Below are 14,750 nucleotides of genomic sequence, written 5' to 3'. Positions count from 1 at the left end.
CGACGTAATTGATATGCGAATGAGTTCATTTGGATGTTTTTTTTATGCAAATATGGGCCACTTGCAAATTTGAGTGTCAAATTTGAGGGTCAAGGCAAAAAGATCAGATCGAGGTTGAGCATTAGAGCTGTGTGAAGCCATGCTTGTATTTTCTGTTGAGTTGTACTAGACTTAGCCTCTGAAGGAGTCCACCACCTCTGTGTAGTTCCGTGCCCTCCATCCAACTATCTCACCAAAGCCCCTCCTTCAGCCTACCCATCCATGAGTTGCCTATGCCAGCATGAAATGATTGACGGGCCTGGAGGACTGCCTCCTTATAGAGAGGATTCCTGATTGGTTAATTTAGACCATATAAGGTTCTGTATGAAATTTTACAGAACCTTATATGTTCATCTTGTCTGTCATTTTTTAACGTCACTTTTTACTGTCAGCTCAGCGTCTTATTAGCGGTTGGAGTGGTTGGTGACAGCACTGTAATCGCCCGTGCTGCCTTTCTCTGACTGTCCCATCCTCAATACATCTTGAGGAGATAATCTTTAAGTCTTAGAATTGTGTCACTTGCTTTTTTCCATGTTCGTTAAGTGGAAAACATACTCTAGCTGATTTGCTTTTCCTGTGAACGTGAGTTATTATTATCACTGTGGCTTTCAAAATGATAACAGCATCAGATTAGTATTTTATATATGTAACCTCAGGATAATCATATGCGTTTAAACCGCTGAAAATATGAGAATATATTAAATATTGCTCGTTCCATTGTTGTTCGTGCTTCTGTTCAGTTGGATGTGTTTGCGTTTACAGTTAGTACTGTTATTGACACTCTCGCATTTGTCCCTGTGTGTGTCTGTGTGTGTGTGTGTGTGTGTGTGTCTGTGTGTGTGTGTGTGTGTGTGTGTGTGTGTCTGTACTCTCTCCCACCTCCCTCCACCCTGCTGGATCTGTAGGCCAGATGGAGACTCCAACAAAGACAGGTCTGTACTTTTTCAGTTCCCTCTCTCCTCATTCTCCTTCCTCTCTCTTCCTCCATAGATCTGCTCCATGGTGTTCACAATGCTGGATAAGACATATGTAGGCCTGCACTGGTCCATGATAAGATTATTACTCGTAGCGGTGTTCCAGTGCGTTATCTTATCTGGGTCAAAATGAATGCATAGGGGACATGCCATTGATTATAATGACTTATTACCTCTTGCACTGGAGCGCCTTCATCTGGACTAGAATAATGAGGGGTCTGGCATGCCAAAGGTCATGGATATTGAGAGATTCTGAGAGCCTTGTGCCGGAAGCTTGAAAGACTAAGTCTTACATAACCCGTCAAGACATCATGGAAGGGCATGCGTCATTTATGAGACTCCCCATTAGCTGTTGCCGTAGCAATCAATGCTGTGCAAGAATGCGTCCGTATATTTGTATAGCCAAGGACCCGGTGTACACATATTACACATTAGCAGTTACACAGCTTTAGAGTGCAGGGGGGGCGGATGGGGCGGGGGGTTTGGGTGACCAGAGGAAACGTCAGCTGAGTCAGATGTTCAGAGGGCGCCTGTTTTTTTGTTTAATTCTGACCGATGATAATCCAGTGACCTCAGCAGTCGGATCTGTGTTCTTTAACCGCTGAGGTGTGGCTGGTGTGGACAATGGCTTGGCTGTGGTGTATCTGCGAGATGGAGGCGGTTAGGCCCGAACCGGCTCGCTCTAACATCTTTATGACGGCTCCTCTGGATGGAAATGAACGATGGATCTGAAGGATAAATGATGGGTTGTCATGGCAACGCCTGTAGATGAACTGCATTGCTAAAAAAAGAGGAAAAGTTGCACACATACCTTGTTCTCCCTTTCTCTCTCTCGCTCTCTCTATCACGCTCTTTTTCTGTTTCTCAGTCTGTGATTATGAAAGAGAGAGAGAAAAAGGGAAAAAGTAAGCATGCCTGTGTGTGTGTGTGTGTGTGTGTGTGTGTGTGTGTGTGCGCGTGTGTGGATGTGTGAGTGGGTGTGTGTGTGGGTGTGTGTCATCCCTTGGACAATTTGTTTGTGTAGCATATTATTGCCTGCATTGCCCTACATGGCAGAAGGACAAGGCTAGACTGCATAGTTTTCGACAAGGACAAAATGATGTCACACTTCTAAATAATTACGCTCACCCGGCCTGCTTTCGTCCTTGCCTCGCGCATCGCGCATCCTCGTGCTCATATTGTTATGCAAAATGCAATTGTCCTCTTTTGGCGATGTCGCGATAATATTTGACAATAAATCGGACCGCCTTTCATTCTCTGAATTACACTTGGTGCTTGATCGTTAACAAAGGACTGTAATAAAGGGTTGCTTGCGATTAATGACACTGCTGGCACAATCGTACCCCACCTCGCGCTCACTCCCCCCTGAACTGAAGGTGGAGGCGGGTGGGGTACGCAAGCGTGAAAGAAAGAACTGACGAAGGAGCGCGAGCTCGCCGCAGATCTTCCCGTGGCACGGCGGCACGCCCCCGAGGCCGTCCCTCCACAATGCGCCATCCGCCCCCGGCCTGAGAGACCTGTAGGAGAAGGTGGAGGGAGTACAGATGTGAGAACAGGAGAGGAGAGATCTTTGCCGCTTCGCTGCGGTTGTTACTGTACGTGACATAACTAGGCGCTCCGCAAATTCCCCAAAGACACTGGCGTGGCAGTGTTCATTTGTGTTGATGTGTACCTAAACTCTAGCCGTTAGCTAAGCAATGGAGAGCACGTATGATTTAGCGTTTAATGGTGCGCCGTTAAGGTAATAAATATATCTTCGTGCTTATGCATACGCACTGTGCAGCATTTAGGCCTCGCTTACACTAATGACTGCGTGCGTGGTGACATACTCACATACAGTAGATGTTTTGTTGGATACAAAGCATAGTTGTTGTGTCAGTATGAAGTGGGTGGAGAAGTCTGAAACATCTTCAATTAAGGATTTTATCATAGAAGCAGTTTACTACGCCAAGGCCATGACTCCTGTCTGTCAACACCATTCAACTGTTCTTCAAGTTGAAGAATATTTTTTTCCACTGTGATATAAATGTTACTTTTCTTGGATTGGTTTGTGTAAGGACCGCCTTAGAGAACACCTTGACTCCAGTGCTGGAGGATCATAGCACACTACAGTTGTGTACCGTGTGGTTGGTGGCCTCTTGACATTGGTGAGATGAACCATTTAGCAGAAGTCCTTATGCCAAAGTCCTCACATCAAGCTTATGCCCAAGTCCTCATACACTTTGTGTCAGGGTGGCTTCAAGATGTGTGATGTGGGTCTCCACTTTGGCCAGTACCATCACCAACACCCCAACACTACTGGCTCACTGAGACTGTATATCTCCAATCTCAGTTCTAGACTTTGAATAAACACCTGGTCCAGGTTTGTGTAATCCAGTGGTTCCCAAAGTGGGGGGGGGCGCGGAGGTTGTTGGAAGTAAAACATGTGCACGTCGGTGGTGTACTGTTTGAAATCGCTAACTACTGGCGATCGACCGCTATCGCGGCATCAACCCCCCCCCCCCCCCCCCCCCCCCCCCCCCCTCGCTCAACAACTTAAGATCGCCCCCCCCCCCCCCCCACTCAACAACTTACGATCGCCACCCCCCCCCGCTCAACAACTTACGATCGCCACCCCCCCCCCCCCCCGCTCAACAAAAATTATTGGGCGCATGGGGGGGGCACCAAATTATTCTCATCTACTAAAGGGGGGCACGACAGAAAAAGTTTGGGAACCACTGGTGTAATCACTGGGCAAACTAATGGCCTCAATCTTAGGTGGAAAGGAGGAAAGGTGGAAGGCTTATAGGAACCAGCCCTCGGGCTATTAGAGTTGAGTAGCTATTAGGATTGAGTAACATTTCTGAACATACAGTCCTATAAAGTCCCGGCATACAGACTAGAAGCTTGTACACTGTGTTGCATTTTGTGATTTTTGTGCTTTCGACCATTTTAAACACACCATGTGTCTGCATTACTGAATATAGCAGAAGTAAAATGTTGAAAATCTTCCACTGTACTGTTTGTTCCAATATGATTTTTTAGCTGTAAATAGTAACCTAATCTTGGGTTACTGTGCTCTGATGTTGTGATATTTCCTCCAACTTTCTCTGACTCTGGCGACTTTGGTCACCGTTGACTTATTTGCTAATGACCTTCCTGATACTAACAGGTAGCTGCCAAATTATATCAGCAAATTACAAAGGTGCTTTCCACCAGTTCAGTTCCATCTTAAGTGACAGGAACACGTGCCGTGTGGACATGACAGAGAGGCATCCTCCGAGATTAAATGATAGGCGGACGCTTCCAGAGGTAATATCGCTGGCATGATTTGGAGGAGAAATTGACAAGCTGCCTGAACCACGGTGGCATGTTGGCACAGCACGGCTTGAAACGGCGTCTGGCCGATACAGATGCCACGGTCTGGGGTGAAATCGGACAGACGGGGCGGAGAGGCGTAGTGGGAGGGGCTAGTACATCGCCGCCGAATCCAATCACCCCTGACCTCCTGACAGCAAGTATGTCAGCCTTCCTCTGCCAGTGATGATGGTGCTTCGTGTGATCACAGTTCAGACCAGTTCGGGGTTAATGATATTCTCTTGTTTGTTCATGTAGAATTCGTTTGCTTCTCATTACTCTCAGATCTCCCATTTTCTCCCTCGTCTCCTTCCTTCTCCTATATAGTCTTTCCCCATCTTCCTCCACCCATGTCTTTCTCCTACCCCCTTTTCTCTCTACTTTTCTCCCCTGTGTCCCCTGTGCCCCGATTCTTTTCTCTCTCTCTGTCTCTCTCTCTCTCTTTCTCTCTTTCTCTCACTCTCCTGTCCTCTTACCTCATTTCTCTATGCATCTCTCTCTCTCACTCCTGGGTTTCAGCTAGAGAATGGTTGCTGTGGGAACATGAAGAGTTATCACAAGTGCGTTTACATGGAGAACAGTGTGGGCGATGGAGGGAGAGGCAAGGGGAGCGATAGAGCAGGAAGAGGAGGGTAGCGAGTCACGAGAGAGAAACGAACGAAGAAATTCTTCCAAAGGAGCACTGTACACAGAGCAATGACCAAACGAGACCAAAAAGACATGAGGATAGATACCACGAAAGATCAAATGAATTACAAAAAGGGAGGGGGTCACACATATAAACACATACTGTAAGACTTACGCTCGAATATCATTATACACGCCCAGACGCTTATTCAAACCAGCTCTAGCAGTCGTGCCACCTCCTTACCTGTGTTCTCAGACCGATCAACTCTGTAATTCAGCTGACATCTAAATGTTAAGTGCTTTGTGTGTGTGTCTATGTGCGTACCTTTGAGTGTGTGTTGGGAGGGGTGTCAACGGTGGCTATCAAACCCTGTATTCAGATGGCAGCACTTGTGGAGAGAGCTGCTTTTACTGAAAGTGACGATGCCTTTTGAAATCACGTTCGATTTAACAGTGACGTGCGACATTTGACCGTTCATCACAGGAAGCCAGCTCTCTTTCGAAGGACTTGCATCATTCTCAGAAAGGTTTTGAATCTGACCTAGTAACAGAGCTCATCGTTCAAGTGTCAGATGATGAAGAGTTGTTATGCCTCCGGTCATTAGAACTGAAGCAGTCGGCGCGTTTTGGGAGGTCGCGGGGAGCTTCAGCAGACTACAAGGTCATGGCTGTGTGTGAATGACAGTGTGAGTGCCTGTGTGTGTGTGTAGTCAGACAAGACCCTTGTTAGATGTCATGTACCAGCAGATTTTGCTAATGACTTAGAGACCTTTTCTATAAATCAACTTCATTCCCAAGGTCTCAACATGGCCGAATGATCAGCGTTAGCGCTGCGAGCCTCATCGTTTCTCTCGCAACAGGACATCACAGCTACTCTCTAGCGTAACCCAAGTGAGCTGACGGAGCCAGTGTCATCTCAATGAAGACTGAGCCAATGGCGGACGCAGCGGTGTGACTCGAGGAAGGCCCTTAGATGAATTCCCCTCTGCCTTGGTTAAAACGCCCTGCCCGAAAGAGAAGAGTTCTGTCGAACGGCCACATTTAGTCTCCTTTAGCCCCGACATGTGTTGTGCCTCCACGTGAAGCCCCGCCCTTTCGCCTCAGCCCCGCCCTTCCTCTCCAGCCTCCCGGAGGACGTACTGCCTCTCCAACCTGCCAGCATATGGACACACTCTTTCCAATCTTTTCACTCCTTCATTCCATGCATCTCTCCATCAATCCCTTACGCCCATCCTGTCACTCCTTTCAGTCGCACTCATCCATTCACCCCTTGCTCTATCTCGCTCTATTTCTCTTTTTCTCCTTTTCTCTCTCTCTCCTCCCTCTTCTTTCTTGCTCTTTTCCCACTGTGGCTCTTTTCTTTTGAGTTTATATTTCTGTTGCTTATGTCCCAGGTTTAAGTTGGCATCCCTCTCTGGGCCCCTTCCCCCTCCCGCTGTGTGTCTTTGTGTGTGCTTTAGCTACTGATGCTGCTAAGTGCTTTGATATGTTCAATGTGAGCCTTAATAAATTACATTTTGTAGCCAGTGGTAGAGGCTCACCAAATAATTCAGGTCTCCAGTGAAGAATAAGGCTCGGTATGGTGAAGGAAGTGCTCACATTTACCTGTTTTGAGTGTTGCCCCACATGTAAAACGCAAGCCTTCCGAGATTCAATAGGTAAATAGTCATCACAAACGAAAAGTAGGCAAAATACATCAACCACAGCAGCTGCTGTGACCGTGGTTTAAGGTTACACCAAAGGCAGACGATGGCTGGTGACAATAATTTTTCAGGGACAGAGGTTTGACTGTTCTATGTGGCCAGTAGAGGTCAGTTTTTTCGTTTAAATTCCGCAATTTGAATAGACTGTATATATAAGGAAATTTGAAAAAAATAATGAAAGCGATTATTTTTAACAGCAATCAAAAAAATTCTCTCCAATATGTTTCATATTTGCTTCTGCATAACTTATATAAGAAACAGATCAGAAATAGCTTATAAATAAATGAGCTTAATTGCACAGAGGTGCGGGTGCATATGTCTAAATGTAATTACTGTGCACTCCAAGCTCTTTATGAACATGTAATTACTTCAGTCATCCTGAGCGTTGGTTACATTCCCTTATGATTTATTAGTTCGTCCCTTTTTTGTCATACTGCAGTCCTGATCGTTGCATATATGTCACTTTTGTGAGCTGTTTTAAGGTGAACACGTATATGTGCTCTTCAGTTCGATTCGTAGATTCGTGTTCCTGCAGAATCTATTCAGCTGTTAGCGAGTTAATTCGCTATACGAGGATCGCTGACAGTTCGCTCTTCACCGCCATCCTCTGTTGACTTTTTAAATACAACGTACGTTTTTACTTTTTTACGTAAGACATGTTTCTTTCGTCGATAGTAGACATTTTTAACAGACCAGTGTTGCTTTCTTGTGATGAATATTGTCTGTTATTCTCCATAGGCGTGAAAGGTGCAATAAGGCACAAACCTAAAACAAACAAACCACTTTTTCTTGTACTGTGTACTGTACAATGTCACATGACTCTACATAACTTATATTATGTAGACAAGCTCAGTACAATCCTACATAACTCTGCATAACCCTATGACTTGGTACTGCCCTATGCGCCTGTATACGTGTATCAGAAACACTAGATTTATCTAATTTTATGTATCGCTTCATAATGCAACATAACATTATCTACATAATGCTGCTTAACCGTGCTTCAACTGCTTCTGCAAAGGTGTTTGTACTGTATGCATGTGGCTGTCTTTGTTGTCTGTTTCCTTTTGTTTCTTTCTTGACTTTTTTTCTCTCTCTCTCCCTCTCCCTGTGTCTATCTCTATCCTCCCCTCCACTCTCTCTCTTCACTCTCTCTCTCTCTCTCTCTCTCTCTCTCTCTCTCTCTCTCTCTCTCTCTCTCTCTCTCTCTCTCTCTCTCTCTCTCTGTCAGGTCACCACCCTATCCCACCTGTACTACTACTTGTTCCAATCCTACCACCACCACTACTGCTACTACTACTGCTACTACCTCCTTCCACACCAGTCTGAACGCAAACAGCCACTCGACCCATCACCAGTACTGCTGCCCCGCGCGGCTCCTCCTGCCCAAGCCGCCATGTGCCCTCCCCCCTGCCCGGCATCCGGAGCAGGCAAGGTAAGGGCCGGAGTCCCCCACCCACCCCCTTCCAAACTAGCCCTTCTCCCTGTCCCTCCACCCCAACCCCCACCACTACCTCTTCCACCTCCCAGCTCTCTCTCCCTTCTCTGCTCACGTACATCAGACTAGCTAAAGGTTTGGGACTCAAATACCCACAGTGCCTCACTGGAGGAAAGGACACTTCTATGAGACCTGTCTCACCATTTAACAGTTAAGATAGTTAAGATAGCTAAAGACAGCTAAGGAAGACAAATTCCTATGATTTAATATTTTGGCATCTCTACAGCACCAGAAAGTTGATCATTATATCTAGTGTAGTGCTAAAAGTGTAGTGCTAAAAATATCTGATATAATATTATAAGGATATATTAACATAAATATATAACCTGACTTTAAGGTATTTACAATCTTTATAGGTCCTCTCTAAATGTTCACCCTATATCTATATAAATAGGTAATGTACTGCAATGTACATATGCTATGCCTATTCTATTAAATCTTCTGCTATGAATGTTATAAACAGAATTGGAATCAACTGAGTTATTTTGTGAGCTGAAATACTCATCAAAAGTAATCAAAAATGACATGAATAATATATTTTTGGCAGACTATTCCTGAATTGATATAACTGTCATCAACCGCAAATAATGTTTGTTATATAATGCTCCTAGAAAAATACAATTACAGTTTATTGCTATTTTTACTTTTAATATAAAATGTGGTAGTCACCTTTAGGAAAATGGCAAGATTATAGCTAGTGTTCTCTTTAGAGAACATACAAGATCCAAAATGTCATCTCCTTCCGTGATTTGTGGAGAATGCGGAGATGAGCTACTCAATGAAGCCATCTCCTGAACGAGCACTTTCATTTTTTCATTTACTTCAATTATTTCTGCCTCTCATTCCCCAGTGTACAGTTACTGCATCCACACCTAAATAATACTGACCAAAATTAGTTCTGCCAGTGGACACACACACACACACACACACACACACACACACACACACACACATACACACACACACACACACACTCATCCATTTGAACACTGTACCTCCCACCTCATGGTGCATGAATCACACTCACACACAGACCATGATACTCCTCGCTCCCTCGTGTATGTTGCACACACACACACACACACACACACACACACACACACACACACACACACACACACACACACACACACACACACACACTAACACTCTCCAACCCACTCTGAAGTCTCCCACACACTCTCAGTGCATGACCCATACATCATCAGTTCTGCCTCACTCTACCATCTGCACACTTCCACACTGAGGATCTCTGTTTAGTCTATTATTTTATCAATGATTTACAAAAATACATATTTGTCATTTATTTATAAAGGAGACTGGCTTGATTTACTAATCAACATTAATTAAGTTAGATGTGTTTTACATAAGGAACAAATTAAAGAAACATTTGTATACTCGAGACATTTTGATGGTTAAATACATTTTAAATAGAACACCTGTGCAATTAATTAGTGTTTGAGTTAAATTATCTGTTAGAAAATGTAGTGGAGCTCATAGAAAATATAATGCATGAAATTAGCTAATGATATAAGGCTGCCATCTGGTGGTTGTGATACATAACAGTTTTCTGCTGAACAAAAACTTAGTTTATGGAATACAATATTATAGATTTATTTGACCACATATAAATAATAGTTTAATTAAAAACATGATAGCACAATAAGAATTTGGTGTTTTAAGCAAATTAGAATGAGTGGTCAATATTTCCCACATACATACAATCATCTCTAGCACTCTTTCTCTTCCTATGGCCACATATCCTCTTCCATCCTCTTTATGTGTCTGAAACTCTCTCTCTCTCTCTCTCTCTCTCTCTCTCTCTCTCTCTCTCTCTCTCTCTCTCTCTGCTTGTCTTCCTGTCGGTTCATAGAGAAGAGGACGACGATGACATCGCCCATCAGTTCTGTTGCCCTGCCTCTGAGTGCAGTAGCCCCTCCTCTAGGTAACCAGCGCCCCATGGCCCTCCCTTTGTTCTAGCCCCGCCTCCCAAGAATCAGCGGGGTAAATGCTTGCTGGTAGGATTGTGGATCTCATACTGCGTGCATCTGCTCGGCTGGTTGACTTTATTACTCGCCTTGACTGGACTGAAAGTGTCCAAAAAAAAAAAAACCTAAAACAGAAACAAAAGAACACTTCTTTTGCACTAGCATGTCACCTGCATCCTGTCACCTCTCTGCCAACGGACATAAGCCTCCTCAGTGCTTAGGAAAGGAAGAAAGAGCGAGGAAAGAGAGACCACAAACCTGAAGCACCTGGAGCCGGACTTGGTTAGGAGTTATGGGTGAACTGAAGAGGTGACAAACTAAGTGACAGAAAACAAACCAACAGCGCAACAAAGGACACGAGCCCTCCTCCTCCACCTCCACCTCCACCTCCGCCGCCGCCCCTCTTCCCATCACTGCTCTCGCCTTTCATTTTCTTTTCTCTCTCTCTCTCTCTCTCTCTCTCTCTCTCTCTCTCTCTCTCTGTCTTTCTCCTGTGGTTTTTCTGCTTTCTGGAAAGTTCCGCTCTGTCTGCTGAACTGCTGTGATGCTGCACTGTCGTCTGTGTTGTGCTGTCCCGTGTTGCTCTCACTATGTGTTAAAAAAAGGAAACGTGTGTGTGTGTGTGTGTGTGTGTGTGTGTGTGTGTATGTGTGTGTGTGTGTGTGTGTGTTTTACTTTCCTCAATAATTGCCTCCTTGCCCTCAGCTCCATTGGAAAAAAAACAGATGCTGGCCCATCTACTTCCCCGTCAAAGAATGATCAAACAACAAGTTATATGGCTAACGTAGAGTGCACCCGGTCAGGTCGGCCACAGGGGCAGGTGTGGCAGGACCCCTCTGAAAGCCATATTGAATGTACAACTTCACTATTCATCATATTTCTTTTGTTCGTTTCCCTATTTCCTTCCAACTTTCTAGGCGCTCTCCTCTCAATGTGGGCCGTTGACCCCTGTCAGCCATTTTGTGCCGTACACTTCCCATGGCTGCTCTGAGCAGGCTAACGTGCTAACGTTCATGTCAGTGTGTGGTCCCCTCACCACTCTCTAACACAATGTCCACTTTGAGACGAGGAACTGTATGTAACACACACAAATGTAAGGGACATAATGCAGTGCAGGACACTATATTGACCTCTTCCGCAAGGGTGGACAGTGGAGAGAAACACAGTGTAGAGTAGATTAGCCTCTAGACCTAGCAGTACAAGGCTCCTCCATTAACTTTATAACAGGGTTGAGCAATTAGATCATACTGGACTTGGTGCTTCAAAGCCAATTTTTTTAACCTGATCTTTAAAGAATTACATTTTCGGAATGATATTACGTACAAAATGATCTTGGCATACTAGTAATATGTAAATCTTGTATTGAAGTACACACTCAGGTATGCAAGTTAAAGCATAAAGTTGGTGTTTGGCTTTCTTGTAAATCAGACCATTCTGCTCATTGCTATGCATTCCCTCCAATCAACCCTGAGGCTGTGCATGTCAGTTAATTAGGTGAAGCAACAGTGGGTCTGATGTCATTGGCTGAGGAGATTTGAGGTGATGGGATAGCTTACATATCTCTCCAAAATGAGCCTCTGATCTCTGATTCAAGTTCGTTCTCTCTCTCTCTCTCTCTCTCTCTCTCTCTCTCTCTCTTCTCTGTCCCACATTCACACACACACACACACACACACACACACACACACACACACACACACACATACACACACAAACACTCGTACACATATAAATGCATAAGTAGGTAATTCATCTCTAATTCAAGCATGTGCTATCACCCAACCCACACACACACACACACACACACACAAACACACACACAGATAGATAGATAAGTAAGGGTATGACTGCTCAATTCTTTCAAAAAAAGGAAAATTGCAACAGAATAGCAGAACTGACACTAGAGATCACTGCATGGAACAGAATTAGCACCTGGATTCTGAACAAAGTTATCATCTAATAGGACGTTTAAAAATGAACGACAGGTCCATGTGCACACTGAGGAGGTCTGTCTAGAATCACATAATTATGCGGTTCACAACATTATTGTTGCACAAAATAAGTAGCCTAATGTACATGAAATCTACAAACTCTGCGAGATTCTCAAACTCCGGTGCATGTTCTTTAGACTCAATGCTAATGACGCTTTCATTATTGTGAGTTGTTTTTTTTTTTTGTTGTTGTTGTTTTTTTTTTGTCTTTTTTTTCTGTAGTGGAAACTTACTTATTTTCCTTCTATGGTAAAACTGCAGTTTTAATGTTTTTTTGAAATGCGAACAACTGGTGCTGAACATGCGTCAATGCAGAGCACGGCTGAAGTCTCAGCAGAACCCCTCCGAAGGTTCAGTTACATTTCTATATGGGTCGGTTTATTGGCTTTCTTCTTGAGGGGCAATGCTCACATTTCTCTCCTGTGCCCTTGAGGTTCTGGCTCCATGTGAGAGGCAGCATGCTGTCATTGGGAGAGTGAGCTCCAGTGAGTCTGACAGCTGTCTACCCCTCGTGCGCTCTCTGTCGCGGGCGATCAACTACAGCGAGGCTTGAGTAGTTCTGGAGCTGTAGCTCCATACGTGCTTATGGCCACACATCTTCAACATTTATTTATTTAGATGTGTTTTCTGCCCCTGCACCCGCTTAGATTTCTTTCTGACAATATGGAGCATCGTATCAAATAGAAGATGCTCCACAACTAATTCTGAGATGAAACGTGGACTCCTATGGCTCACGTGAGCTAGTCTGCTCAAATTCCGTTCCATCTGTATTTAACACATTCTCATGGAGGGAATGTTAGATGAAAGCCCCCTTCTCTACCCCCGCCCTCTCTGTCATGCTGTATATATGAAGACACTAGCTCCTCTGAACCATGGAGGTGGACCATTCATTGATGTCTGTATATTACATGAATGATAATGGCTATGATATTATATTGAACTATTAAAGAATATAATTTATTGAACTATATAAGAATGTCGATGATGATGGTGATGATGGTGATGATGTTGACGATGACTGAATAAAAACTCCAACGATTCAGATAACCGAATTGTTGACTGTCCGACTACCTTACATACACTGAGTGTTGTCCTGCGCAAAACTTGTCTCGCTGATTTACTGGCGACGTATAGTAGCGCATCTGTGCTAGGCTACGTGTGACCACAATTCAGTTATGAGGCAAGAGAGAGATGATTTGATTAAAAACATACAAGAAGACGAGAAGCGGGGATGGTGGTAAGGGGTGAGGTTGAATGGGGGGGGGGGGATCAGGGTGAGTGGGGGGTAAAAAACCAGAGGGGAAAGGTTCTAACAGCATGCAATACTGAGGTCAGCCCATTAGGAAGAGAAGACACTTTGGCATGAATGATTCAAGACAAGATGTTCTAACTCCCTTAGTTCACAAAGAGGTGTGTACCCTAAGATAATAGTGATTACCGTAGAATTGCATGTAATCCAGACAATAACTTTTTTCTTAATACGATCAGTCAACACACTGCACTGCGGTAACTGTAAATTATTCAAGATGTTTTGATTTGTTCAGCGTCTACTATTTATCCATTTATCTATTTATTAGATAAACTGGCAGTCTATTACCATTTGCTATTTTAACATTGTCTTACTTGTGATATTGGTATGTGCTTTAGTCTCATTTGTAAAGCAGTATTCCAACACCAACTATAATCAGAATCATCTCTTCTTTAGGCATTAGTTATATTTCCTGCAGCTTTATTGCAGCCTAGATCCCACTACAATGCCATCAGTCTCTGAGGGACTGTTCTGTGAAGAACTGTCTCCAGGCTGGAGAGTTTCTTGTAGGTATGGATTTAGTATTCTGGGGCTACACCAATGTCTTTGCCTCGGACTGAGCCCAGGGCCTTTCGCTCAGACACCCTGCAGCAGACAGAGGCAGGTAGGTAACTACCCATTTGCTACCCAAATGTTCCTTGTTATCCAATGTACTTTGCTTTAAAACCTCAGCTGCTTATTTATAATCCCTGGTTTCAATAATAAAATCAGGTCATTCAACCTGGCTGAAGACAACATGGATGTGGCGCATATGAATGTGTAAATGAATCCTGATGAATAGCTATTGCAACATCTGCAGAGCATTACATATGGGTGAATATTTAATTAGTGACTTAGCTTACTCTGAAAAGCAACAAATCAAGTCTACAGCTGCATTGCCTCCCCCTGCTGAAGTTTGCGAAACCTTTGAGCAACTGACACTAAGCCAACAAATTCAAACTCAGTCTACTGCCTCCGGGCAATCTCATTTCCACCCTGCTGGGGGGAGATGACACACCATTGCTCTGAGAGTTTGAAACTTCTCTTCGGTTTCATTCGGGGGTGCCAGATTGCCTGTTTATGAACCGCTCCATGGGCGAATGCATGCGCACTTGATACTGCTGGATGCCTCCTGAGATTGTGACACGTTGATTCATTTAGTGCTGCGCTTGTGTGGTACACACTATAGCAAAGCCCAGTTAGGCTTTGGCTGGAGCCTTGGCAGGGCAGAACGCAGTACGGGTTATGCACTCATCCTCTACGAAGAAGGATTTCTGTTTTGTGCATAGCGTGTGTCTTCAGTGAT

At 44.3% G+C, this 14,750-nt stretch overlaps 1 protein-coding gene across 1 annotated transcript in view; it reads left to right on the top strand.

The window, feature by feature from the left end:
• The window catches only part of iqsec2a (IQ motif and Sec7 domain ArfGEF 2a), a 61,069-nt gene that overhangs the window by 8,855 nt on the left and 37,464 nt on the right, over window positions 1-14,750 (top strand). The window contains exon 2 of the mRNA XM_077003649.1: window positions 945-971. Coding sequence (XP_076859764.1) covers window positions 945-971 — 27 coding nt within the window. The remainder of the gene's footprint in view (window positions 1-944; window positions 972-14,750) is intronic.

Source organism: Brachyhypopomus gauderio, chromosome 4, assembly GCF_052324685.1.
Source record: "Brachyhypopomus gauderio isolate BG-103 chromosome 4, BGAUD_0.2, whole genome shotgun sequence".
In the NCBI taxonomy this organism is placed as follows: domain Eukaryota; kingdom Metazoa; phylum Chordata; class Actinopteri; order Gymnotiformes; family Hypopomidae; genus Brachyhypopomus; species Brachyhypopomus gauderio.
Note: the sequence above shows the minus strand (reverse complement) of the source record. Positions and strands in the feature narration are given on the sequence as shown.